This window comes from Mastacembelus armatus, chromosome 17, assembly GCF_900324485.2.
Source record: "Mastacembelus armatus chromosome 17, fMasArm1.2, whole genome shotgun sequence".
In the NCBI taxonomy this organism is placed as follows: Eukaryota; Metazoa; Chordata; class Actinopteri; order Synbranchiformes; family Mastacembelidae; genus Mastacembelus; species Mastacembelus armatus.
Window position 1 is genome coordinate 24,042,660 of NC_046649.1, and position 27,810 is coordinate 24,070,469.

General features: G+C 43.4%; 2 protein-coding genes across 2 annotated transcripts; both read right to left on the reverse strand.

The window, feature by feature from the left end:
• Positions 1–87: 87 nt before the first annotated feature.
• LOC113134443 (immunoglobulin lambda-1 light chain-like) lies at positions 88–13,110 on the reverse strand. Its single transcript, XM_026313821.1, has 6 exons — positions 13,006–13,110; positions 12,600–12,917; positions 9,355–9,393; positions 1,318–1,626; positions 1,111–1,185; positions 88–744 (listed from the first exon to the last, which is right to left on the reverse strand). Exons 1-6 carry the CDS (start codon positions 13,046–13,048, stop codon positions 575–577), a joined length of 954 nt encoding a protein of 317 aa, XP_026169606.1. The 5' UTR covers positions 13,049–13,110; the 3' UTR covers positions 88–574.
• An 892-nt stretch (positions 13,111–14,002) lies between these two features.
• On the reverse strand, positions 14,003–23,219 carry LOC113134437 (immunoglobulin lambda-1 light chain-like). Its single transcript, XM_026313816.2, has 6 exons — positions 23,000–23,219; positions 22,585–22,911; positions 18,321–18,365; positions 15,114–15,422; positions 14,907–14,981; positions 14,003–14,541 (listed from the first exon to the last, which is right to left on the reverse strand). The coding sequence occupies exons 1-6, from the start codon at positions 23,040–23,042 to the stop codon at positions 14,372–14,374; spliced, it is 969 nt and encodes a 322-aa protein (XP_026169601.1). The 5' UTR covers positions 23,043–23,219; the 3' UTR covers positions 14,003–14,371.
• Between the last annotated feature and the right edge of the window lie 4,591 nt (positions 23,220–27,810).

The window sequence follows — 27,810 nt, forward strand, 5'->3', positions numbered from 1 at the left end:
AACACAACATGGATCCTTCTGACAACACCCACATCTACTGGACCATATATCACAGATTCATGTTCTCAATAATTTTTTTGTTCTTTGCATTTTATTAAAAATATTTTTAGAAATATTTCTGAACAAAGTGAATTCACTGACACAGTTGAATCCATTTCTATTTTCTTCCTCTAAAATCAAACTTAAAGCCAAAACACAAATATGTTTATTTCACACAGACACTGATTTTTCAGTTTATTGAGAATGTTACACTGAAAGAGTTTGACAAACCTGCCACTCTCTGCATAATGTATGAAAAAGAAACACAATAACAGCAAAAATAAGACAAACAGTAAAATATTTGCCACACACCTGATAATTAAGCTTCATTTTCAGTTCAGGTCACAATTAAAAGCAGGAAAGAAGAAAAGCTTCAAAATCATTTTTGCAATGACTGTATCAAACATGTGCATATAGAGAAACATTGTCCAAAGCAACACAACATGATATAAGTGACATTTGTGAAAAGTGCTGAAAGTGATGAATGAGATGAAGGGATGAGATGTGACGGTGAGAAAAGGCGAGCAGAAAACAGTCAGTCAGCATGTGAGCAGCAGGTGGACGGTCCCTTGTTTCTGAGGCTCATCAGCAGAGAGAGTCCACAGCAGTACAGCAGACTCTTCACTATCAGCACTGTGTACAGCAGACAGAGCAGCTTCACCCTGCACTCAGACTGGACAGGATCCAGAGGATCCAGAGGAACCACTGCAACAGAAAGGATTCAAACAGACACAGGTTATTATGAGTTTGATGCTGGACTCATACATTGTGTTTGTGCAGCCACTTGGGGGCAGAAGAACTCCACACCAAGTGAACAAACTCCTGTCTGCCCTTTGACTTCACACACAGTCATTAGATTCATTCTGAATGTAGAAAGATGAATCAGTGGAGCTTTGAGATCTAGTCCCTAAAGTTGTTATAGCAGCCTCAAAGGCCCAGGTTTAGTGTCGTCTATATTAGTATATGTGTCGGTGCTTCAATGCTGAGCAGAAAGTCAACAGACTGATATGCAGCCCTAACTGCAGCACAACATTGGAGCTGTCCATGCAGAGAGGCAGCAGCTGCTCTTACAGTCAGCTTGCTGCACAGCTGGCAGGTCTGCTGGCTCTCTCTCTGGAGGACAGGAGGCTGCTGGAGCTGGAACCTCTGAAACAGAAAAGGAGTCAAATGTTTGGAGCTGCAGTGACAAATGTCAGTCCTCTGCTGCTCTGCTCTGTTTGACAGCGTCTCCACATGAAGCTGAATCACTGCTGAACACAGTCACCAAGCCTTCATTACCTTGTTCTGTTTGGGCCTCCACTCTGCCCCCCTCGTGCTCCACGTAGCAGCGGTATTTATACGTGCTGTTCTCTGGCTGATGGACCAGCAGGATGGCGGCGGTGCGTCCCGACTCCCTGAGCTCCAGCTGCTCTCCCTCAGCAGAGGGCAGCTCCTCCAGCTGGCCGTTCTCCTTCTGTCTTTTCCAGGAGAACCGGACCAGAGGAGGAAACATGGCTGAGGCCAGACACAGCAGGGAGCTGTTCCCCTCCAGGTGGGCTCTGGATGCTGCTGGGTACACACTCACCACAGGCTTCACTACCTGCTCATCTGAAGTTTGACAGCAGCAACAACAGCAAAGACAAAGATGGCAGCAATATTTCAACTCTGTCCATTTCTATTTAACATCTAAATATCAGAAGATGAGAATATATGTATCAGCACAATATTATATCAATATATCTGCAATAGTTTAAATCACATATTTGACTGTTTTTAAAATCCACTGACAGTCAGAAGATTAACAGCATGAACAGATATTTCCTGATATAAATACAGTCGACCCCGTGAAGTCGCGGTTCAGAGTTCACTGTCTCCGTCGTTCATGGATTTTTCCTTAGAACCTAACTAACAGTTGTTTGCAGAAACCACAAATATCCTCCAGTTTTTTATGGCTTTTTTCATGGCAACATATAATTTTTTATGGATTTTAGAGCAAAATTATTAAGAACAATGTAATTTACTAATTTCCGTCACTGACTTTTTTACTAATAATGTATTAAAGCTGAGTTTGAAAATAAATTAAAGTGTTTTGGGAGCATGTCTGGGGACATATTTAGGGTTTTGACATTTATAGGCTTTTTTTTTTTTGACCACATCCAAAATTCACAGTTTTTCACAATTCTCAGATGCTTTAGGAATGTAACCCCTGTGAATTTCGAGGGTTTACTGTCGTATTAAAGAATTTATTCCTAACAAAAATACAAACACATTTTTCTACAATAGATTTGGTTTGACTAAACTAGTGTCAACATGTTTTTATATTTTCTTTTCTACACAGCTTTAATTTCTCTGTATAAACCTCAGTTACAAAATGTTTTATATTTACACTAAATTCCATTTTGTACTAAATATAATAAAATCTCAACTTCATGTTTTTTACCATCATTAAAATCTGAATAAACTCTACATTATAGTAAAGTCATGGTGTAGTTCAATAAATGTTAGAAAGTCTGTATTGGACAGTTATAACTGGAAAACATATGTAATTAAGAAAATACATATATTTTGTCTGCAAGTTGTTTGGATATTGAACCTGCTGCTTTGTTCAGGCAGGTATATATATATATATAGTTTTTTATACTGTGATTTCCTTTGCATTTTATTTAATCCTTTATTTTTGTAGTTTTATCCTTTTTGCTCTGCACTTCAGGAAACAGTCGTTAGAGTTAAAGCTCAATACAATTAAATTTTGTCTTGATTTAAAATATTTTTCCTCATTATTAAAATATTTTCCACATTTTCACTCTTCCATAAATTGAGGTTCATTCATCAGATATACATGATTAACGTTTTATAAAATATTTAAATTGTAAAACAGAATCATATATATGAGTGTTATACTGTATAACTAATACACAATGTATTATATACACATTACGTTCATTAATAATATTAATTACTAAACCTTTTAATGTTCATCACACAGATATGTGTGTTATTATACACAATACTGATTTTTCCTGTAGATTTTTTTTTCTTACTAAATCAATATTTACAACAATGTAAAATATTTATAATATAATAAAATTTGTAAATTTTTTAAAGACGTTAATTCCAAGACTATATTGAAGTATAATTTTCTTCATAGTAAAATAACATTTAAATACTGTAAAGACAGAGTGAATGTGAAGAATCCGGCTCATCACTGAAATTCACTTTGATTAATTCCAGATTTTGTTCAAAAAGTCAACTGAGCAGGAAAATCCTCCACAATCATTCATGTGGAATTTCATTTCTTTCAGGAGAGAGAAGAGAGAAAATAAAAACAGTGTGAGCCTTCATTAAACAGCAGCTGATGAGAATCCACAGCCCAGTTCCAATAGAAAACTTTCTGGACTCTTAAAACTCTTTGAGCTCCTGCAGAAATCAAGAATTCCTTCTGGTGTGCACTGACATTTAAACATCTGTTCACATGTTGTTGAACTTTGTCATTTAAGAACGGCTGCAGAAGGAACTCTGGACTAATGATGGAAAACTAACATGGAAAGTCTGAAGCAGCAGAAACTGACTTTAAACACATTTTACACTTCACAATAAAACAACTGAAGGGAAAGAAAAGTTTGTTCTTACCTGTTACAACCAGTTTAGTCCCAGAGCCAAAGATCCAGTCCCACAGTGAGAGAGAGTGCAACAAAAACCTGGTGCAGCTGAATGTGTCAGTTGAGGTGAACCAGTCCAGATTATGAACCAGTTTCATGTTTCAGCTCCATCATGTGTTTCTCTAATGTTCAGATCAACACGACTGTCTCTGCTTTTCTTCTCTTTATTGTCCAGACTGAAACATCTCAACAACTATTTCAGCTGCTTCACACGTTCATGTTCCCCTCAGGATGAACCGTAATAACTTTGCTGATCCTCTGACTTTTCATCCAGCGCCACCATCAGGTCGACATTTGAATGTGTCCAACACTTTGGTTTATCAACAAATACCTGCAGCACCAGTGACATTCACATCACCTTTTGTTGTTACGTGTTTTTAGGAGAAATGTGCATGTTAGCAAGTGTTAGCATGCTAACACACTAAACTAAGAACTCATTGAAAACGACACTGACATTTGTATTGATGCTAATTATTTAAAATCCAGCTCCACATAAACCTCATCAACAGAAACATGAAATAAATGTGTCGTGTTGTTGATGGTGAATATTACAGATTTGATCCTTTGGTGAATCTCACTGTCATTGACTTCAGGTCAAACAAGGACTGAGCAGCAATAAAATAAGGGAACTGAGGGAACTAGCCAAGTTGTTTCTGTGACCAAACCAAACTTTGCCATAGGACTGTAAAATCATAAAACACTAATTTAATATGATTGACTAATATGACACTGCAAAACAAAGATGGCCGCCCTGACAGCTCCCAGAAGTGAAGTCGTAAGTCGATGGCCCCCTGGTGGCTGGTTGCAGTCACTGTCTGTCCTGACCGCTGTCTGTTTTACCTTTGTCGTTAGTGTATTGATTAGGTTCAGCTGTGTCTTGTTAGTGTGTCTTGTATAGTATTTCAGTCTCAATCATTCTGCCTTTAGTTGTTGGTTCAGTGTGTTGTGTTTTGCTTTTCCACCTGTACGTGGATCTTCCCTCCATCCTGGACTTTATTGTCTTCAGTCCTGGTCAGTGTTTCCTTCACTGGACTTTAATAAATTCAGCGTCCCCAGACTGTCTTGTCTCGTCTCCTGGGTTCTTTGTCTTTGCTTGGGTCCTCACCTGGTGGTTTCCTGACAGCTCCTCACTGATTTCTTTTTACCTGGTGTTTTTAATAGTCTGGCCTTTGTGTGACTTGTATCGCTGGAAAGCACTTTACAAATAATCGAGCGTCCCTCAAAGAACAGGCTATGAATGTTCTCTCAGTTTGACAACTTTATTGGTCAACATTTCTCAGGCTAGAGCCAAAAACCCCAAACAAAACAGGGGTATTCCAGAAAGCAGGTTCAGTGCAGACTCAGAATAGTTGAACCCTGAGTTGAGGGAAACTCTGATTATTTAAACTCAGTCAGTTACCACAGTCACTTCCTATGACGGACACCAAGGGAAACGGGAACAAGGTACATGATTTTCAGGAATTTATTCTCGTACTCACAACATACATGTGAAACCAGGAACGGTGTGTCCAAGGGAGTGCCACAGAGATCGGACAGAGAGTAGGGTTTGGGGAAGTCCATATATACAGGAGGAGGAGTGCGGACGAGGTGCAGGTGAGTAACTAGGGGACAGGTGAGACTGATTGAGATGATTGCCAGGGGAAAAGCCTGGCAGAACTGTAACAGTACCCCCCTCTCCACGGCCAACTCCTGGGGGCCGAACCCCCCTCCCGAGGACGGGGGACCGCGGAGAGAGGAAGCTGGCGACCGGGACCAGAGGGGCCTAGAGACCAAAGACAGAGGAAACTGGAAACAGAGGAGACGGGAAACTGGGAACTGGGGACAGAGGGAACTGGAGACTGGAGACTGGGAACTAGGGACAGAGGAAACTGGAGACTGGGAACTGGGGATAGAGGAAACTGGAGACTGGGATCTGGGAACTGAGGACAGAGGAGACAGGAGACTGGGAACCGGGGAAAGAGAAGACTGGAGACCGGGAACAGGGAACTGTGGACGGAGGAGACTGGAGCCTGAGAACTGGGAACTGGAGACTGAGGAAACTGGAGACCGGGGCCTGGGAACTGGGAACAAAGGAGACGGGATACTGGTAACTGGGGACGGAGGAGACTGGAGGTTGGGAACTGAGAACTGGGGACGGAGGATACTGGAGACAAGGAACTGAGAACAGAGGAGACTGGAAACTGGGAACAGAAGAGACTGGAGACTGGGAACAGGGAACTGGGGACAGAGGAGACTTGAAGACTGGGAACAGAGGAGATTGGAGACGGAACTGGGGACCGAGGAAACTGGAGACCAGAACCTGGATAGAGGAGGCTGGAGACTGGGAATTGGGAACTGGGGGCTGCGGAGACTGGAGACTGGGAACTGGGGACAGAGGAAACTGGAGACTGGGAACAGGGAACTGGGGACAGAGGAAACTGGAGACTGGGAACTGGGAACTAGGGGCAGCGGAGACTGGAGACTGGGAACTGGGGACAGAGGAGACTGGAGACTGGGAACTGGGGACAGAGGAGACTGGAGACTGGGAACTGGGGACAGAGGAGACTGGAGACTGGGAACTGGGGACAGAGGAGACTGGAGACTGGGAACTGGGGACAGAGGAGACTGGAGACCGGGACCTGGGAACTTGGGACAGAGGAGACGGGATACTGGTAACTGGGGACGGAGGAGACTGGAGACAATGGATAGGTAGCAGCCATGGTGGCGGTGGTTCCGGAGACCGCGGCAACGGCGGTGGCAGCTGCAGAGGCGGAGGTTCCGGGGACCGCGGCAACGGCGGTGGCAGCTGCAGAGGCGGAGGTTCCGGGGACCGCGGCAACGGCGGTGGCAGCTGCAGAGGCGGCGGTTCCGGGGACCGCGGCAGCGGCGGTGGCAGCTGCAGAGGCGGCAACTCTAGAGGCTCGGATAATGCTGGAGATAGCTCTGGTAACACTGGAGGCTCTGGCGACTGAAGATACTCGGGCTCGGACCGCTTCTGCTGCTGAGGCAGTTGCCGCTGCGGCGGCAGCGGTTCCGGGGACCGCGGTAGATGCAGCTGCGGCGGAGGTGCCTCAGAAAACTCTGGGGACGCTGGAGGAAACTCTGGGGACGCTGGAGGAAACTCTGGGGACGCTGGAGGAAACTCTGGGGACGCTGGAGGAAACTCTGGGGACGCTGGAGGAAACTCTGGGGACGCTGGAGGAAACTCTGGGGACGCTGGAGGAAACTCTGGGGACGCTGGAGGAAACTCTGGGGACGCTGGAGGAAACTCTGGGGACGCTGGAGGAAACTCTGGGGACGCTGGAGGCACGGTAGCTGCTGAAGCCATGGGAGACGCTGGAGACCCTGGCGGCAGAGGAGATGCAGGGGAAGCTGGCGGCAGAGGAGATGCAGGGGAAGCTGGCGGCCGGGGAGGCTGCTGCTGAGACGGCCGTTGAGGCTGCTGCAGAGGCTCTGGAGCCAAAGGCCTGAAAGGCGGCACCAGAGGACCCGGCTGCGGCACTGACCCTGGGGGCTGCGGCTGCAGCTGAGATGGCTGTCGCGGCGGCGGCTCTGGGAGGTCTGGAGGCTGCTGAGGAAGCTCTGGCTCTGGCTCTGGCTGCTGAGGAAGCTCTGGCTCTGGCTCTGGCTCGGGCTGCTGAGGAAGCTCTGGCTCTGGCTCTGGCTCGGGCTGCTGAGGAAGCTCTGGCTCGGGCTGCTGAGGAAGCTCGGGCTCTGGCTCGGGCTGCTGAGGAAGCTCGGGCTGCTGAGGAAGCTCTGGCTCTGGCTCGGGCTCTGGCTCGGGCTGCTGAGGAGGCACCGGGAACAATACGGGCATGATAGGGTCCGGAAGAGTATTGGGAAGGACCGAATCCAAGAAGGGCTGCTCGGGGAACCGAGACGGACCCAGCATCTCTGGGAACAGAAGCGAGTCCGAGAGCTCTGGGAACAGAGGCGGGACGGCAGCCCAGGTAGTAGAGGCGGCGGTCTCTTCGGGGTGACTGGAGACTGAGGGGCTGAGGGCGCCGGTGGCGGAGAGACTGAAGGGGCTCCTCGCACGATAGGGACGCCTCGTAAATGACAACGAGGCGCCGGAATAGGCCGGCAAGGAGCCTCGGCGCATGTGTCTAAGGTGCGGCGCCTAGGGATTGGGACTGGCAGCAGTGGCAGCAGAACTGGAGACGAATATGACGACTGACGCTGTGGCGGCTCGGGGCCCTCAGGGGTCGGCTGCTCGGGGGTCGGCTGCTCGGGGGTCGGCTGCTCGGGGGTCGGCTGCTCGGGGGTCGGCTGCTCGGGGGTCGGCTGCTCGGGAGACGGCTGCTCGGGAGACGGCTGCTCGGGAGACGGCTGCTCGGGAATCGGCTGCTCGGGAATCGGCGCTGGAGGCGGTGACCGGCGAGAAGGTACTGGGGAGGCAGAGGATCGAGATACTGACCACTGAAATAAGATGAGGGACTCACACACCTTCCAAACCTCCTCCACAGGGGCATTCTGTAGACAGCACTTCTCGGTCACCACCAACACCTTGGCCAGGTGGCAGTATGCCCGTCCCATCACCGTCCTCGAGAGCCGGCAGGCTGAGTCGGCTACATTCGTAGCCAGGTGCAGGCACTGCTCGTAGACCCCCTGATAACTCCGGGCTTCCCGAACACCCCCCGACAGGAGCAGGAACAGGCAGGAGAGGAGTCGGTCTTGCTCCGTTGACTCGGCTGGGATAACTGGCGGTGGAGATCGAGGAGGAAGGGAGTGAGGGAAGCACCGGGGAGAATCGGGCTGGGAAAAGCGTCCGGGGTTACTCCGTCTGTTTGTTCGGTGTTGGTCCGATCTTCTATGACGGACACCAAGGGAAACGGGAACAAGGTACATGATTTTCAGGAATTTATTCTCGTACTCACAACATACATATGAAACAAGGAACCAGGAACGGTGTGTCCAAGGGAGTGCCACGGAGATCATATATATGATCATATATATGAGTGTTATACTGTATAACTAATACACAATGTATTATATACACATTACGTTCATTAATAATATTAATTACTAAACCTTTTAATGTTCATCACACAGATATGCGTGTTATTATACACAATACTGATTTTTCCTGTAGATTATTTTTTCTTACTAAATCAATATTTACAACAATGTAAAATATTTATAATATAATAAAATTTGTAAATTTTTTAAAGACGTTAATTCCAAGACTATATTGAAGTATAATTTTCTTCATAGTAAAATAACATTTAAATACTGTAAAGACTGAGAGTGAATGTGAAGAATCCGGCTCATCACTGAAATTCACTTTGATTAATTCCAGATTTTGTTCAAAAAGTCAACTGAGCAGGAAAATCCTCCACAATCATTCATGTGGAATTTCATTTCTTTCAGGAGAGAGAAGAGAGAAAATAAAAACAGTGTGAGCCTTCATTAAACAGCAGCTGATGAGAATCCACAGCCCAGTTCCAATAGAAAACTTTCTGGACTCTTAAAACTCTTTGAGCTCCTGCAGAAATCAAGAATTCCTTCTGGTGTGCACTGACATTTAAACATCTGTTCACATGTTGTTGAACTTTGTCATTTAAGAACGGCTGCAGAAGGAACTCTGGACTAATGATGGAAAACTAACATGGAAAGTCTGAAGCAGCAGAAACTGACTTTAAACACATTTTACACTTCACAATAAAACAACTGAAGGGAAAGAAAAGTTTGTTCTTACCTGTTACAACCAGTTTAGTCCCAGAGCCAAAGATCCAGTCCCACAGTGAGAGAGAGTGCAACAAAAACCTGGTGCAGCTGAATGTGTCAGTTGAGGTGAACCAGTCCAGATTATGAACCAGTTTCATGTTTCAGCTCCATCATGTGTTTCTCTAATGTTCAGATCAACACGACTGTCTCTGCTTTTCTTCTCTTTATTGTCCAGACTGAAACATCTCAACAACTATTTCAGCTGCTTCACACGTTCATGTTCCCCTCAGGATGAACCGTAATAACTTTGCTGATCCTCTGACTTTTCATCCAGCGCCACCATCAGGTCGACATTTGAATGTGTCCAACACTTTGGTTTATCAACAAATACCTGCAGCACCAGTGACATTCACATCACCTTTTGTTGTTACGTGTTTTTAGGAGAAATGTGCATGTTAGCAAGTGTTAGCATGCTAACACACTAAACTAAGAACTCATTGAAAACGACACTGACATTTGTATTGATGCTAATTATTTAAAATCCAGCTCCACATAAACCTCATCAACAGAAACATGAAATAAATGTGTCGTGTTGTTGATGGTGAATATTACAGATTTGATCCTTTGGTGAATCTCACTGTCATTGACTTCAGGTCAAACAAGGACTGAGCAGCAATAAAATAAGGGAACTGAGGGAACTAGCCAAGTTGTTTCTGTGACCAAACCAAACTTTGCCATAGGACTGTAAAATCATAAAACACTAATTTAATATGATTGACTAATATGACACTGCAAAACAAAGATGGCCGCCCTGACAGCTCCCAGAAGTGAAGTCGTAAGTCGATGGCCCCCTGGTGGCTGGTTGCAGTCACTGTCTGTCCTGACCGCTGTCTGTTTTACCTTTGTCGTTAGTGTATTGATTAGGTTCAGCTGTGTCTTGTTAGTGTGTCTTGTATAGTATTTCAGTCTCAATCATTCTGCCTTTAGTTGTTGGTTCAGTGTGTTGTGTTTTGCTTTTCCACCTGTACGTGGATCTTCCCTCCATCCTGGACTTTATTGTCTTCAGTCCTGGTCAGTGTTTCCTTCACTGGACTTTAATAAATTCAGCGTCCCCAGACTGTCTTGTCTCGTCTCCTGGGTTCTTTGTCTTTGCTTGGGTCCTCACCTGGTGGTTTCCTGACAGCTCCTCACTGATTTCTTTTTACCTGGTGTTTTTAATAGTCTGGCCTTTGTGTGACTTGTATCGCTGGAAAGCACTTTACAAATAATCAAGCGTCCCTCAAAGAACAGGCTATGAATGTTCTCTCAGTTTGACAACTTTATTGGTCAACATTTCTCAGGCTAGAGCCAAAAACCCCAAACAAAACAGGGGTATTCCAGAAAGCAGGTTCAGTGCAGACTCAGAATAGTTGAACCCTGAGTTGAGGGAAACTCTGATTATTTAAACTCAGTCAGTTACCACAGTCACTTCCTATGACGGACACCAAGGGAAACGGGAACAAGGTACATGATTTTCAGGAATTTATTCTCGTACTCACAACATACATGTGAAACCAGGAACGGTGTGTCCAAGGGAGTGCCACAGAGATCGGACAGAGAGTAGGGTTTGGGGAAGTCCATATATACAGGAGGAGGAGTGCGGACGAGGTGCAGGTGAGTAACTAGGGGACAGGTGAGACTGATTGAGATGATTGCCAGGGGAAAAGCCTGGCAGAACTGTAACACTTCCTCAGTGAAACTAACCTGCTGGCTGGCAGGTTATTTATACATGAACATTATATTTAGTTTTTACTCTCAATGTCTCCACTTTATTGTCAACATGAAAAATCAAATCTTCCCTTCTGGCTCTAATGCTCCATCATATGTGGAGATCTGACAGGAGGAGATGTGATGAACATGACAGTTGTTCTAACAGGCCTGGCCCCACAGTGTCAGTGTGATAAAGACTGTGCAGCCTATAGATTTTATTCTGACATGAGGATAAATCCAGGCTGTAGCTGTGAGGGGAGTTCTCTGTCCTTACACTGACTGACTGATCGTAAACACGGTCACGGCCGTAGAGATCAGTTATTGGCAACTGTCTGATCAGGACTTTTTATCAGCTTCTCCCAACACACAAACGTGAAAATGAACGCACTCCGATCAGAGCGTCCATATGAACCGTATGAACGAGGACATGAAGTGGCCTGACAGTTTCTGCAGACTGACAGGAGGAGACACAGAAACTGTCATGATCTGCAGTTTTGGACTTCCTGTTTATTTTATTTTGAAAAGGATCATGACAGGATCTAGTTTTGGTTGTTTTCTGTTCACTTTACGTTGACCTAATTAGTTATTGTCTTCACCTGTGCCTTGTTTTGTCCTTCACTTTAAGTACCTTGGTTCAGTCACTGTGTCTTTGCCAGGTTGTCTGTTGCCTTACCTCGTCTGCTACCTACGTCCCACGCCTTGACTTCTGCCTGACTTCTGTTGCCACGTTCTACCCTGCTTGTTTCCTTGGTTTTTGGACCCTTTTGATCACGGTTTTTTCTTTTGTTTCCCCAAGGCTAAGTTTAGTTGTTTTGGTTTTCTTTTGTGTGTGTCCTCACCATGTTTTGTGTGTTTGTCTAGTTCCTTTAGTGTTCAGGTTTTGTTTTGTTACCTTGTGCCTGTTAGTTCCCTTTGTTCATGCCTTGTCCCTTTTTCTCATGTCCATGTGTCTGGTACGTCTCCCTAAGTGTGTGACCCAGGCCTTCATGCCTTGTCCTCGCTGACTCTCATGTTCTTGTTGCCTGTTTGGTCTGGTGCGTCTCCCTCAGTGTGTGACCCAGACCCTCATGCCTTGCTTCCCTTGAGTCCCTGTCTTGTCTTCATGTTCAGGTTTCATGTCCTAGTGTACTCCTGCCTTGTGTGTTAGTTCTTTTTTAACCTTGTTTTTTGTTCAATAAAGCCCCTTTCCCTTCACTCCTGTGTTTTTGGTTGAAGTTTGCTCCTGACCACGCCCTAGTTCATGACAGAAACTCAGAGTTTCTTGGAGAAAAGCTGCCAGAGACCAGGGTAGTTTCCCAGAGTCACTTACTGGAACTTTCAGTGATCTCTGTCCCTGGACCTGAAAAGTTTCTCTCAGCTCAGGGTTAAACTCTGGTCTAAGTTTTCACAGAATCATTATGACTGTGGCTGAGATGGAGGTGAAACATGTGACCCTGGACTGTGGTTTATTGCTCTCTTCCTGTCACAAACACTGTTTGACATCTGTTGGTTTTTGTTCAGGCTGCAGGGATCATTTCTCACTGTGGGAGCCAGACTTCCAACAGGAGCAGTAGTAGGTGGCTGCATGAGAGGGTTTAACTTTCTGAATCTGCAGCTCACAGCTGTTCTGTTTCTTCACAGCTGAGAAATCATCTTCCTGAGGATGGTTGTACCTTTTAGCTATGGCACCGTTATTTGTTTGAAAACGTAGAATCAGTGTGAATGTTTCTGTCTTTTTCTTTTGGAACCAGTAAACATAATTGTCACACTGGTCAGTTCCTGCACAGCTGAATGACACAGTTTGACCAGCTGTCCTTGTCAGAGATAACTGGTCCTGGATCAGCTCTGCTGCCATGACAACCAGCGCTGTGGAGAAACAGACAGATGAAGGTCAGTGTGACAGTGTTTGTTACAGGTGGAGTTTGTTGGCTCCTGATTGGCTGGAAACACTCACCTGAACACAGACAGCACAGAGCAGCAGCTGGGAGGAAAAGCATTTTGTGCAGTGGTGTTTCCTCTGGTGAACCTGGGGAGAAGTGGCACTTTGATGCAGCTGAGGCCAAACAAGGACGAGCTGTGAGATCAGACGAGGACCACGTGGTTTCTAGAGGGTCCTCAGACCTCCCATCAGCCCCTGGGGCCCACAGATGAGGTTGCAGCTGTTGATTGACAGTTCAGCTCTCAGTGGTGTGGTTTTCTGTTGAGTCTGAGGTTTTAAAGGACAAAGAAAAATGACAGACTTCAGTTTAACAGTGAAAATGATCATTTCATGTTGAACTGCTGTGATGAAAATAAACACCTCTGTAAAGTTGTGTTGGGGCTGAGCAGGGGCCACAGCTGCCTTTGCTCTGGGGTCCTAACAGGAGTGTGTGGCCCTCCTGTCAGTCATTTGTTTCCTTGGTCATTTTCTAAATTAAACTCAATCGTATCATGTTTAACATCTGCTAAAGTTTTATTTTCAGTATAAATGTTTTTCCTCACAGCTGTAATTTTTAAGCAGCTTGTAAATAACGTCCTAGTATATATATAAATTTATACAGACTTTCAGTTGATAGTAAATCACTCATACTGTATATGTGACTTAATATACATTTGAAATATGGTGTAAATTAATTGATACTGTATAAAAATGTTATTTACCTTTCCATGGTGTTTTATTCATGTGTGTAAACAACAGTGTCATCAGCGTAGAGTTTGACATCAACTTTGACACAGTTGTAAAATATGGTAAATGTGCTAAATAACAAACACAACATGGATCCTTCTGACAACACCCACACCTACTGGACTATATATCACAGATTCATGTTCCTATTCATTTTTTTTGTTCCTTGCACTTTATTAAAAATATTTTTAGAAATATTTCTGAACAAAGTGAATTCACTGACACAGTTGAATCCATTTCTATTTTCTTCCTCTAAAATCAAACTTAAAGCCAAAAAACAAATATGTTTATTTAACACAGACACTGATTTTCAGTTTATTGAGAATGTTACACTGAAAGAATTTGACAAACCTGCCACTCTCTGCATAATGTATGAAAAAGAAACACAATAACAGCAAAAATAAGACAAACAGTAAAATATTTGCCACACACCTGATAATTAAGCTTCATTTTCAGTTCAGGTCACAATTAAAAGCAGGAAAGAAGAAAAGCTTCAAAATCATTTCTCCAATGACTGTATCAAACATGTGCATATAGAGAAACATTGTCCAAAGCAACACAACATGATATAAGTGACAGTTGTGAAAAGTGCAGAAAGTGATGAATGAGATGAAGGGATGAGATGTGACGGTGAGAAAAGGTGAGCAGAAAACAGTCAGTCAGCATGTGAGCAGCAGGTGGACGGTCCCTTGTTTCTGAGGCTCATCAGCAGAGAGAGTCCACAGCAGTACAGCAGACTCTTCACTATCAGCACTGTGTACAGCAGACAGAGCAGCTTCACCCTGCACTCAGACTGGACAGGATCCAGAGGATCCAGAGGAACCACTGCAACAGAAAAGGATTCAAACAGACAGGTTATTATGAGTTTGATGCTGGACTCATACATTGTGTTTGTGCAGCCACTTGGGGGCAGAAGAACTCCACACCAAGTGAACAAACTCCTGTCTGCCCTTTGACTTCACACACAGTCATGAGATTCATTCTGAATGTAGAAAGATGAATCAGTGGAGCTTTGAGATCTAGTCCCTAAAGTTGTTGTAGCAGCCTGGAAGGCCCAGGTTTAGTGTCGTCTATATTAGTATATGTGTCAGTGCTTCAATGCTGAGCAGAAAGTCAACAGACTGATATGCAGCCCTAACTGCAGCACAACATTGGAGCTGTCCATGCAGAGAGGCAGCAGCTGCTCTTACAGTCAGCTTGCTGCACAGCTGGCAGGTCTGCTGGCTCTCTCTCTGGAGGACAGGAGGCTGCTGGAGCTGGAACCTCTGAAACAGAAAAGGAGTCAAATGTTTGGAGCTGCAGTGACAAATGTCAGTCCTCTGCTGCTCTGCTGTGTTTGACAGCGTCTCCACATGAAGCTGAATCACTGCTGAACACAGTCACCAAGCCTTCATTACCTTGTTCTGTTTGGGCCTCCACTCTGCCCCCCTCGTGCTCCACGTAGCAGCGGTATTTATACGTGCTGTTCTCTGGCTGATGGACCAGCAGGATGGCGGCGGTGCGTCCCGACTGCCTGAGCTCCAGCTGCTCTCTCTCAGCAGGGGGCAGCTCCTCCAGCTGGCCGTTCTCCTTCTGTCTTTTCCAGGAGAACCGGACCAGAGGAGGAACCATGGCTGAGGCCAGACACAGCAGGGAGCTCTTCCCCTCCAGGTGGGCTCTGGATGCTGCTGGGTACACGCTCACCACAGGCTTCACTACCTGCTCATCTGAAGTTTGACAGCAGCAACAAGCAGCACAGACACACATTCCCACAGTCAACAGCAGCTTCCAGCACTGCACTACATTCAGTCTGATCCTGGAAACTACATGGACTCTGATCACTAAAGTCCTCATCAATACAGTTACTATTGGAAAATACATTCAGTTATATTTAACCTTTATTTAGACAACAGTTGAGAGTCTAGCTCTGGTTTGCAATGGTGCCCTGTAGACACAATATAGGGTTTCATACAGATAAGGAACCACAGGATATACTATTTACATAAATAAAATGAATTTCAATAAATTAAAAGACCATAAAAATAAAATGAAATGAAATAAAACAAAAGGATCAATTAAAAAACTAAAACAAGAACATTGGTCAAATAAGAGCATTTAAAAGTGATTGAAAAAGTTCTAGATCATCATCTGCAACTATTGCTTGACTTATTTACTAAGATCATTCTGGAGCCATTTACACGTTTGTTCCTTATCTGAGATGAGAACAGTGTCAGTTGAGAGATTATTGGGTAGAGACGACATAAAACCACCATTCAACCTTTAAAGGGTTTTCCACAAATTGGTAGGATTTTCTTTATGTGCGTATGATGTTCAATAAAATAACTACCTTTCGCAAATGTAATAGTCTCCACACAGTTATTCCTCAGCTGTCTAAAGGCCTGCCAGTCAGTTGGTGAGTTTGAGCGGCTCTGTCTCTGGACATGAACAAATCCCAGACATTATTTGTAAACCAAGGGTTAGTTCTACTTCTAATCCTAAGGATCTTAAATGGTCCATGTTTATTTGCTGTGGTGTTAAAGGTTTCTATGAAGTCACTCAGGGCTAATTCTGGATCTGGACTAGCACAAACCCTGGACAGATCACTATAATACAAATCACAAAGAAAAGCCTGGTCTTCCAAAAGTCTGAAGTCTCTTCAGAATAATACACACTGGAATCTTTTTTTGCCTTGGATCTCTGATACAAAACATGTGGCAGGGATCACTCACATTTAAGGCAAAACCTCCACTGCCAACAAACTGATGAGGTTTATTTGTTAATATTAAATCTATTAGTGTTGACTTTTCTGGATCAGTTAGACAAGCTCTGGTAGGTGAAGAAATGAACGCTGTCAAATATACTTTGGTCCAGTCAGTTTTTAGCCTTTCTGAAGTAGGAGACAGCCAGTCGAGACCTGAGTCTCATATAAGGACATGAGCTTTATGAGTTTGTCTTATGCACAATGATCAGAAAATAATCGATGATGCATTTTGTCTACAAATGTTGTTGTTGTCTGGATATTGGACCTGCTGCCTTGTTCAGGCAGGTTTTCTGTGATACTGGTCCAGTCAGTTTACAAGTGTTTTATGGGTTTTTGGCTGGTTTCATGGACCTGGTAACACTAGTTAAGGTTAAAGCGCCATGAAAATAAAAGTTGTCTTGGTTTGAAATATGTTTTCTCTGCTCAGCTTCACATCCAACAGGTTCAGTGATTCAACATCAGCATTTTGGATTATGGTGTTGATCCTCAGGCGTTTTAACCCGCTCTGATCATTTTAACCTTTTAGATCCTCAGTTACTGGCTGACCTTCCACCTATTTCCCTAGAAAGTTGTTCATGAGCAATTGTCACAGTTTTTGGAAAAATGTGTATTGATGGAGAAAATCCAGTTGGAGTGAACTGGTATTTTCTGTCAAGATTTAGTTCCTTAAAAACGCAGCTGCCAATCTTTTGACTGGGGTCCAAGGCAGTGATCATATTATTTCATTTTTAAGGTCGTTGGCTTCCCTTTCAAATTTTATTTGTTTTTTTAAGTATTTGTTTTTAAATCTCTACATGGCCCAGCAGCGCAGTATTTTTCTGAGCTTCTTCTGTAGGTTGGGTTATGGTTCTGAGATCCTCATTAGGTTGATCATGATTTTGTGGTCGTTCACCCAAAATTGTCAAACTCCCTGGCTGCTAAACCATGTTTTATTGTGGATTTGAATTTTAAATCTTGTCTGAAATTCATATTTAATTTTATTTTCTATGGTGATGGATGGATCAGTTATTGTTTTTAGAATTTCCTTTTTGTTTTTGATTTTTTCAATTTATTGTTTTTGTTGTAGTTTCATCTTTTTTGTTTTGCAGTAGTTGAACTGAAAGCTCCATGCAAATAAAGTTTCATTGGTCTGGTTTCAAATGTGTTTCCTCATTATTGTTAATATATTTTCTACAAAACACATTCACTCTTCCATAAAGTGAGACTATATTAATAATTTATACATTATTAACCTTTTACAACATTTTTATGGTGAAGTAGAAACGTATATACAAAGCTAATAAAGGATATAATTATATGTCATCATGTACAATGTATTTCATACGTTACATCTAAATATTAAGCTCGTCATTATATTACACTAACGTAATATTTTAAAAAAATAAATTAAACAGGTATTTTTTGAATATTTACAATAATGTAAAATACATATATTGTCATAAGTGTAATTCTTTAAATATCATATTTCCATGAGAATATTAAAATGCATTTTGTCTTTAAAGTGAAATAACATTTAAAACCTTTAAACTATAAAGAACGAGTGAATATGAAGAGTCTTGCCCATCACTGAAAAACAGTGTGAGCCTTCATTAAACAGCAGCTGAAGAGAATCCACAGCCCAGTTCCAATAGAAAACTTTCTGGACTCTTAAAACTCTTTGAGCTCCTGCAGAAATCAAGAATTCCTTCTGGTGTGCACTGACATTTAAACATCTGTTCACATGTTGTTGAACTTTTTCATTCAAGAACGGCTGCAGAAGGAACTCTGGACTAACATGGAAAGTCTGAAGCAGCAGAAACTGACTTTAAACACATTTTACACTTCACAATAAAACAACTGAAGGGAAAGAAAAGTTTGTTCTTACCTGTTACAACCAGTTTAGTCCCAGAGCCAAAGATGCGGTACCAATCTCCCCCCACAGTGAGAGAGAGTGCAACAAAAACCTGGTGCAGCTGAATGTGTCAGCTGAGGTGAACCAGTCCAGATTATGAACCAGTTTCATGTTTCAGCTCCATCATGTGTTTCTCTAATGTTCAGATCAACACGACTGTCTCTGCTTTTCTTCTCTTTATTGTCCAGACTGAAACATCTCAACAACTATTTCAGCTGCTTCACACGTTCATGTTCCCCTCAGGATGAACCGTAATAACTTTGCTGATCCTCGGACTTTTCATCCAGCGCCACCATCAGGTCGACATTTGAATGTGTCCAACACTTTGGTGTATCAACAAATACCTGCAGCACCAATGACATTCACATCACCTTTTGTTGTTACGTGTTTTTAGGAGGAATGTGCATGTTAGCAAGTGTTAGCATGCTAACACGCTAAACTAAGAACTCATTGAAAACGACACTGAAATTTGTATTGATGCTAATTATTTAAAGTCCAGCTCCACATAAACCTCATCAACAGAAACATGAAATAAATGTGTCGTGTTGTTGATGGTGAATATTACAGATTTGATCCTTTGGTGAATCTCACTGTCATTGACTTCAGGTCAAACAAGGACTGAGCAGCAATAATCAGAATCAGAATCAGAATCAGAATCAGAATGAGCTTTATTGCCAAGTGTGTGTGCACGCACACACAAGGAATTTGTTTAGGTACAGGGAGGGGTACTCCAGCGCAAACAGACATAAATACAAATGCTATAAAGGATCAAACAGTAAACATAAATGCTACATGAAACTAAAGAAAAATGCACAGATAACCTGAAGACGGAATGTAAGGGGAACTAATTGGTGTGCAAAGAGCAAAAAGGTCCCAGTGTCATAGTGCAGGTGGTGGAAGGGAATGGTGGAGAGCTATGAGTTTAAGAGTTGGATGGCCTGAGGGAAGAAGCTTCCTTTGTGCCGGGCTGTCTTGATGTTTGGAGCTCTGAAGCGCCGGCCAGATGGTAAGAGCTGGAAGAGGTGGTGGCTTGGGTGGGTGGCATCCAGAGTGATTTTGACTCAGCCTCGATGACCGCTGAGTAGAACTGGGTCAGCAGCGTCTGTGGAAGGTTGAACTTCTTCAGCTGGCGCAGGAAGTACAACCTCTGCTGGGCCTTTTTCACGTTGGAGTCGATGTGCAAGCTCCACTTCAGGTCCTGAGAGATGGTGGTGCCCAGGAACCTGAATGACTCCACTGATGCTACAGTTCTGTTCATGATAGTCGGAGCATTTCTCCTGAAGTCCACAACCATCTCCACTGTTTTGAGCGTGTTTAGCTCCAGGTTGTTGTGACTGCACCAGCGAGCCAGCTGCTCCACCTCCTGTCTGTATGCAGACTCTTCACTGTCCTGGATGAGACCAATGACAGTGGTGTCATCTGCAAACTTCAGGAGTTTCACAGAGGAGTCACGGGAGGTGCAGTCATTTGTGTAGAGGGAGAAGAGCAGTGGGGAGAGAACACACCCCTGGGGGGCGCCGGTGCTGGTGATGCGGGAGCCAGAAGTAAATTTCCCCATCCTCACTAGCTGTTGCCTATCCGTCAGGAAGCTTGTAATCCACTGACAGGTAGAGTCAGGAACGGAGAGCTGGGAGAGTTTATTCCGGAGGAGTGATGGGATGATGGTGTTGAATGCCGAGCTGAAGTCCACAAACAGAATCCTTACATAAGTCCCTGGTTTGTCCAGATGTTGCAGGATGTAGTGCAGCCCCATATTGACTGCATCATCCACAGACCGATTGGATCGGTAGGCAAACTGCAGAGGGTCCAGGAAGGGTCCAGTGATGTTCTTCAGGTGGGCCTACACCAGTCTTTCAAAGGACTTCATGACCACAGATGTCAAAGCCACCGGTCTGTAGTCATTGAGTCTTGTGATTTTTGCCTTCTTGGGGATGGGAATGATGGTGGAACGTTTGAAGCATGCAGGGACTTCACACAGCTCCAGTGATCTGTTGAAGATCAGAGAGAAGATGGGAGCCAGCTGGTCAGCACAGGTTCTGAGGCATGTTGATGAAACCCCATCTGGTCCTGGTGCTTTGCTTCTCTACTGCTTCCTGAAGAGCCGACTGGTCTGAAGTATAGGAGCGGGGGAGAGGGGTTAATGGTTGAAGGTATTAAAGGTGTTAAAGGTTGCTCTGGAAGACAATTAGAGTGGGTGGGGGGTGATTCAAATCTGCAATAGAACTCATTCAGATCACAGAAACTGATGTAAGATGTAACAGAGTCTGTGAGTTCATCCAGGTTTGTGGCAGCAGCTTCAAAAACACTCCAGTCAGTGCATTCAAAGCAGGCTTGTAGCTCCTGCTCGGTTTCTCTGGTCCATCTCTTGACAGTTCTCACTACAGGCTTAGCAGAGTTGAGCTTTTGCCTGTATGTTGGTATGAGGTGGACCAGACAGTGGTCAGAGAGTCCTAAAGCTGCTCTGGGGACGGCGTGATATGCATCCTTTATTGTGGTGTAGCAGTGGTCCAGAATATTGCCCTCTCTGGCAGAGTCCGGGTGCTGCTGCTCCGTGTTTGCGATCTCCTCAGCCAGCTGATGCAGCGCTTCACACACTCGCGCTTGCGGGGGAATGTAAACACTGACCAGAACACACAAGGAAAAGTCCTGCGACGAGTAGAAGGGTTTGCAGTTAATGAAAAGCGCTTCCAGGTCAGGACAGCAGATCTTCTTCAACACTGTTACATCTGTACACCACCTCTCATTGATGTAAAAGCATGTCCCGCCACCGCGTGATTTCCCCGTTGCGTCTGAGTTCCGGTCCGCTCTGATCAGTAAGAATCCGGGCAGATGGAGCGTGCTGTCCGGTAAAGCTCCATTAAGCCAGGTCTCCGTGAAACACAGAGCAGCAGAGTTTGAAAAGTTCTTGTTTATCCGGGTAAGTAGGTGTATTTCGTCCATCTTGTTGGGTGGACAGCGGAGATTTGCCAGAAGTATGCTGGGCAGCGTTGTCCTGAGACTACGCTGACAAAGTTTCACCAATGCACCAGCGCGCTTCCCGCATTTGCGCTTTCTGAGAAGCGCAGCCGCTCCGCCAACTAAAACGCTCCACAAAACGTCAGAGGAAAAAATATCTTGGGAGTACTGCCGAATGCTTAGCAGTTCAGCCTGAGTGAAACTTAACAAGTTAGAGAAAGAAAGTGCAGGACAAACTAACAAAAATAACAAAAAAAATGGAGAGCTCCAGACCGAGGCAGCCATCCGCGGCACCATCTTGAATTGACCAGGAATAAAATAAGGGAACTGAGGGAACTAGCCAAGTTGTTTCTGTGACCAAACCAAACTTTGCCATAGGACTGTAAAATCATAAAACACTAATTTAATATGATTGACTAATATGACACTGCAAAACAAAGATGGCCGCCCTGACAGCTCCCAGAGGTGAAGTCTTACGACTTACGACGTCGATCGCCCCCTGGTGGCTAGCTGCAGTATAGGCCATAAACTCCGCCCCCTCCATATTAGCAGACGGGACATGAGCCAAACTAAAAACTCAAATCAAACACATTTTTCCTGAAGCTGATTTCTGTCATTTTAGGTCGATGTTATCACACTGATTTGTGAACAAGTGTCATTTTTATGATCAGTTTGTTTTCAATAAATTATAAAAACAGGTGGATTTCAGGTGATTGACAGCTGTGATTGGCGGTCTGATGGCTCCACCTCTGGTCAGTACTGGTCAGAATCTGGTTGGAAAATGTGTCACAAAAACAAGATGGCAGCTGCTGCGTTCACAATATTTTGGCTTCAGGTTTTCACAGTGACAGGAAGTGATGACGTGTCGTCCATCTTCATGAACAGTTCAGGGTGTTATGATGTGACAACACTTAGAATAATGTCGAGTTAGATTTAGGGACAGATCATAGTTTGGTTAAAATAAACAGTTAAGGTTAGACAGAGTCATCGCCATGGTTACAGCAACACTCAGGTTAATGTCAGGGAAAGATGGTGGTGAAGCTTTAAAACAAAACCAACAGTGATTCTCTGGTGGAGACTGGAAATGAACAGCAGCCTCTCGTGACAAAGTTCAGTGTTTGGTTGATGAACTGTAAGAACTTTGCTGATCCTCTGACTTTTCATCCAGCAGCATCATTATTATTACATGTGACCCTGGGCTGTGGTTTACTGCTCTCTTCCTGTCACAAACACTGTTTGACATCTGTTGGTTTTTGTTCAGGCTGCAGGGATCATTTCTGACTGTGGGAGTCATCCTTCCAACAGGAGCAGTAGTAGGTGGCTGCATGAGAGGGTTTAACTTTCTGAATCTGCAGCTCCCAGTTGTTCTTTTTCTTCACAGCTGAGAAATCATCTTCCTGAGGATGGTTGTAGCCTTTAGCTATGGCACCATTATTTCTTTGAATACGTAGAATCAGTGTGAATGTTTCTGTCTTTTTCTTTTGGTACCAGAAAACATAACTAGTGCTACACTGGTGAGTTCCTGCACAGCTGAATGAGACAGTTTGACCAGCTCTCCTGGTCAGAGATAACTGGTCCTGGATCAGCTCTGCTGCCATGACAACCAGCGCTGTGGAGGAACAGACAGATAAAGGTCAGTGTGACAGTGTTTGTTCCAGGTGGAGTTTGTTGGCTCCTGATTGGCTGGAAACACTCACCTGAACACAGACAGCACAGAGCAACAGCTGGGAGGAAAAGCATTTTGTGCAGTGGTGTTTCCCCTGGTGAACCTGGGGAGAAGTGGCGCTCTGATGCAGCTGAGGCCAAACAAGGACGAGCTGTGAGATCAGACAAGGACCACGTGGTTTCTAGCGGGTCCTCAGACCTCCCATCAGCCCTTGGGGCCCACAGATGAGGCTGCAGCTGCTGATTGCCAGCTCAGCTCTCAGTGGTGTGGTTTTCTGTTGAGTCTGAGGTTTTAAAGGAGAAAGAAAAATGACAAACTGTTGAGTTTAACAGTGAAAATGATCATTTCATGGCAGGAAATCTAAAGAATTAAAAGTCCATTATTTCCACGTCGTTTCTAAATGATTCTTTCCCACATACTTTTCTGTTTCATTGAACTTGTTCAGGGAAAAGTTTCTGCATCTTGATTTGAATCTGACAGCAAATAAAAAATCTGAGTCACGAAGATGCAGAAATACAAAAGACATTCATGTCCCCACAGACACATTGAGGTTGGTGGTGAGTTTAGTAAAACACACTGTGTCACACACTGATCTAGAGAAGTTAACCTGAACTGTCCAACCAGGACAGAAATCGAAGCATAATCATTTCTGAAGTCTGTGAAAAAAGCATCACTCACCTGCAGGATTGTTGATATTGTTGTTGTTACTGTGTATAGTTATTTATTGCTGTTTATTAAAGTGTCAGCATGTGTTCAAAGTGCCAGCTCTCAGGTCGGGTTTTGTACTTGTTCCCCCACTCCTACTGAACCTAGAACTGGGCCTGTAGTTCAGTCAGTGTATGTTGTGCGGTACAAGTGAGCATAGGCGTTAGATCCAGGTCTGGGAGGAGATCCCCCAGGACGCCATCAGCCACAGTGAAAATGCTCATTTCATGTTGAACTGCTGTGATGAAAATAAACACCTCTGTAAAGTGAAATCACTCATACTGTATATGTGACTTAATATACATTTGAAATATGGTGTAAATTAATTGATGCTGTAAAAAAATGTTATTTACCTTTCCATGGTGTTTTATTCATGTGTGTAAACAACAGTGTCGTCAGCGTAGAGTTTGACATCAACACTGACACAGTTGGAAAATATGGTAAATGTGCTAAATAACAAACACAACATGGATCCTTCTGACAACACCCACACCTACTGGACTATATATCATAGATTCATGTTCCTAATCATTTTTTTTGTTCTTTGCATTTTATTAAAAATATTTTTAGAAATATTTCTGAACAAAGTGAATTCACTGACACAGTTGAATCCATTTCTATTTTCTTCCTCTAAAATCAAACTTAAAGCCAAAAAACAAATATGTTTATTTAACACAGACACTGATATTTTTCAGTTTATTGAGAATGTTACTCTGAAAGAATTTGACAAACCTGCCACTCTCTGCATAATGTATGAAAAAGAAACACAATAACAGCAAAAATAAGACAAACAGTAAAATATTTGCCACACACCTGATAATTAAGCTTCACTTTCAGTTCAGGTCACAATTAAAAGCAGGAAAAAAGAAAAGCTTCAAAATCATTTTTGCAATGACTGTATCAAACATGTGCATGTAGAGAAACATTGTCCAAAGCAACACAACATGATATAAGTGACATTTGTGAAAAGTGCTGAAAGTGATGAATGAGATGAAGGGATGAGATGTGACGGTGAGAAAAGGCGAGCAGAAAACAGTCAGTCAGCATGTGAGCAGCAGGTGGACGGTCCCTTGTTTCTGAGGCTCATCAGCAGAGAGAGTCCACAGCAGTACAGCAGACTCTTCACTATCAGCACTGTGTACAGCAGACAGAGCAGCTTCACCCTGCACTCAGACTGGACAGGATCCAGAGGATCCAGAGGATCCAGGGGAACCACTGCAACAGAAAAGGATTCAAACAGACACAGGTTATTATAAGTTTGCAGCTGGACTCATACATTGTGTTTGTGCAGCCACTTGGGGGCAGAAGAACTCCACACCAAGTGAACAAACTCCTGTCTGCCCTTTGACTTCACACACAGTCATGAGATTCATTCTAAATGTAGAAAGATGAATCAGTGGAGCTTTGAGATCTAGTCCCTAAAGTTGTTGTAGCAGCCTCAAAGGCCCAGGTTTAGTGTCGTCTATATTAGTATATGTGTCAGTTCTTCAATGCTGAGCAGAAAGTCAACAGACTGATATGCAGCCCTAACTGCAGCACAACATTGGAGCTGTCCATGCAGAGAGGCAGCAGCTGCTCTTACAGTCAGCTTGCTGCACAGCTGGCAGGTCTGCTGGCTCTCTCTCTGGAGGACAGGAGGCTGCTGGAGCTGGAACCTCTGAAACAGAAAAGGAGTCAAATGTTTGGAGCTGCAGTGACAAATGTCAGTCCTCTGCTGCTCTGCTCTGTTTGACAGCGTCTCCACATGAAGCTGAATCACTGCTGAACACAGTCACCAAGCCTTCATTACCTTGTTCTGTTTGGGCCTCCACTCTGCCCCCCTCGTGCTCCACGTAGCAGAGGTATTTATACGTGCTGTTCTCTGGCTGATGGACCAGCAGGATGGCGGCGGTGCGTCCCGACTCCCTGAGCTCCAGCTGCTCTCTCCCAGCAGGGGGCAGCTCCTCCAGCTGGCCGTTCTCCTTCTGTCTTTTCCAGGAGAACTGGACCAGAGGAGGAACCATGGCTGAGGCCAGACACAGCAGGGAGCTCTTCCCCTCCAGGTGGGCTCTGGATGCTGCTGGGTACACGCTCACCACAGGCTTCACTACCTGCTCATCTGAAGTTTGACAGCAGCAACAAGCAGCAAAGACACACATTCACACAGTCAACAGCAGCTTCCAGCACTGCACTGCATTCAGTCTGATCCTGGAAACTACATGGACTCTGATCACTAAAGTCCTCATCAATACAGTTACTATTGCAAAATATCTTCAGTTATATTTAACCTTTATTTAGACAACAGTTGAGAGTCTAGTTTCGCTTTTGCAATGGTGCCCTGTAGACACAATATAGGGCTTCATACAGATAAGGAACCACAGAATATACTATTTACATAAATAAAATGAATTTCAATAAATTCAAGACCATAAAAATAAAAATGAAATAAAACATTAAAATTATCAAATACAAAAATAACTAAAACAAGAACATTGGTCAAATAAGAGCATTTAAAAGTGATTGAAAAAGTTCTAGATCATCATCTGCAACTATTGCTTGACTTATTTACTAAGATCATTCTGGAGCCATTTACAAACGTCGTTGTCAAAACCAAGTGACTGAAGTTTTTCAATAAGAAAATCTGCGTCACAGCAAATGTGATAACAGGAGCAGCTGTTTGTAAAAACTTAGGATGGACCTGATCTGCTCCTGTGGCTTTTTTTTAAATGAACTGAAAGCAGACGATTAAAAACTTCCTGGACAGATAGTGGCCTCAGAGAAAAATATATAAGGACTTGAATAATCCTTCTTCCTGCTGAATGGACTTAGCTCAACATTAGAAATTTTGCCTGATTCTTGTTTATTAAAAACGTCACTAGATAAGATAAAATAAGTATAAAAGCTCCACGTTTGTTCCTTATCTGAGATGAGAACAGTGTCAGTTGAGAGATTATTGGGTAGAGACGACATAAAACCACCATTCAACCTCTAAAGGGTTTTACAGAAATTGGTAGGATTTTCTTTATCAGACCGATGTTCAATAAAATAACTACCTTTAGCAAATGTAATAGTCTCCACACAGCATTTAAACCCGCTCTGATCATTTTAACCTTTTAGATCCTCAGTTACTGGCTGACCTTCCACCTATTTCCCATCTATTACTTGTAGGCAAAATTTAGAAAGTTGTTCATGAGCAATTGTCACAGTTTTTGGAAAAATGTGTATTGATGGAGAAAATCCAGTTGGAGTGAACTGGTATTTTCTGTCAAGATTTAGTTCGTTAAAAACGCAGCTGCCAATCTTTTGACTGGGGTCCAAGGCAGTGATCATATTATTTCATTTTTAAGGTCGTTGGCTTCCCTTTCAAATTTTATTTGTTTTTTTAAGTATTTGTTTTTAAATCTCTACATGTCCCAGCAGCGCAGTATTTTTCTAAGCTTCTTTTGTAGGTTGGGTTATGGTTCTGAGATCGACTGGCCAGTGTCTCTTGTAGGTCCCGAGGTCCCATCCTCATTAGGTTGATCATGATTTTGTGGTCGTTCACCAGAAATTGTCAAACTCCCTGGCTGCTAAATCATGTTTTATTGTGGATTTGAATTTTAAATCTTGTCTGAAATTCACATTTAATTTTTATTTTCTATGGTGCTGGATGGATCAGTTATTGTTTTTAGAATTTCCTTTTTGTTTTTGATTTTTTCAATTTATTGTTTTTGTTGTAGTTTCATCTTTTTTGTTTTGCAGTAATTGAACTGAAAGCTCCATGCAAATAAAGTTTCATTGGTCTGGTTTCAAATGTGTTTCCTCATTATTGTTAATATATTTTCCACAAAACACATTCACTCTTCCATAAAGTGAGACTATATTAATAATTTATACATTATTAACCTTTTTCAACATATTTTTATGGTGAAGTAGAAACGTATATACAAAGCTAATAAAGGAGATAATTATATGTCATCATGTACAATGTATTTCATACGTTACATCTAAATATTAAGCTCGTAATTATATTACACTAACGTGATATTTTATACAATATATTAAACAGGTATTTTTTGAAGATTTACAATAATGTAAAATACATATATTGTCATAAGTGTAATTCTTTAAATATCATATTTCCATGAGAATATTAAAATGCATTTTGTCTTTAAAGTG

What these genes read in the sequence shown, in the direction of transcription:
- LOC113134443 (XM_026313821.1), bottom strand. Translation starts at nt 13,048, where the DNA reads ATGCTTTTCCTCCCAGCTGCTGCTCTGTGCTGTCTGTGTTCAG. An exon ending in TCTGTGCTGTCTGTGTTCAG is followed by an intron (nt 12,918 to 13,005) that starts GTGAGTGTTTCC and finishes GTTTCTCCACAG; the next exon opens with CGCTGGTTGTCATGGCAGCA. An exon ending in CTCCTGTTGGAAGTCTGGCT is followed by an intron (nt 9,394 to 12,599) that starts CCCACAGTGAGA and finishes TCTCACTGTGGG; the next exon opens with ACTGGATCTTTGGCTCTGGG.
- LOC113134437 (XM_026313816.2), bottom strand. Translation starts at nt 23,042, where the DNA reads ATGCTTTTCCTCCCAGCTGTTGCTCTGTGCTGTCTGTGTTCAG. An exon ending in TCTGTGCTGTCTGTGTTCAG is followed by an intron (nt 22,912 to 22,999) that starts GTGAGTGTTTCC and finishes GTTCCTCCACAG; the next exon opens with CGCTGGTTGTCATGGCAGCA. An exon ending in TTGGAAGGATGACTCCCACA is followed by an intron (nt 18,366 to 22,584) that starts GTCAGAAATGAT and finishes CTGTGGGGGGAG; the next exon opens with ATTGGTACCGCATCTTTGGC.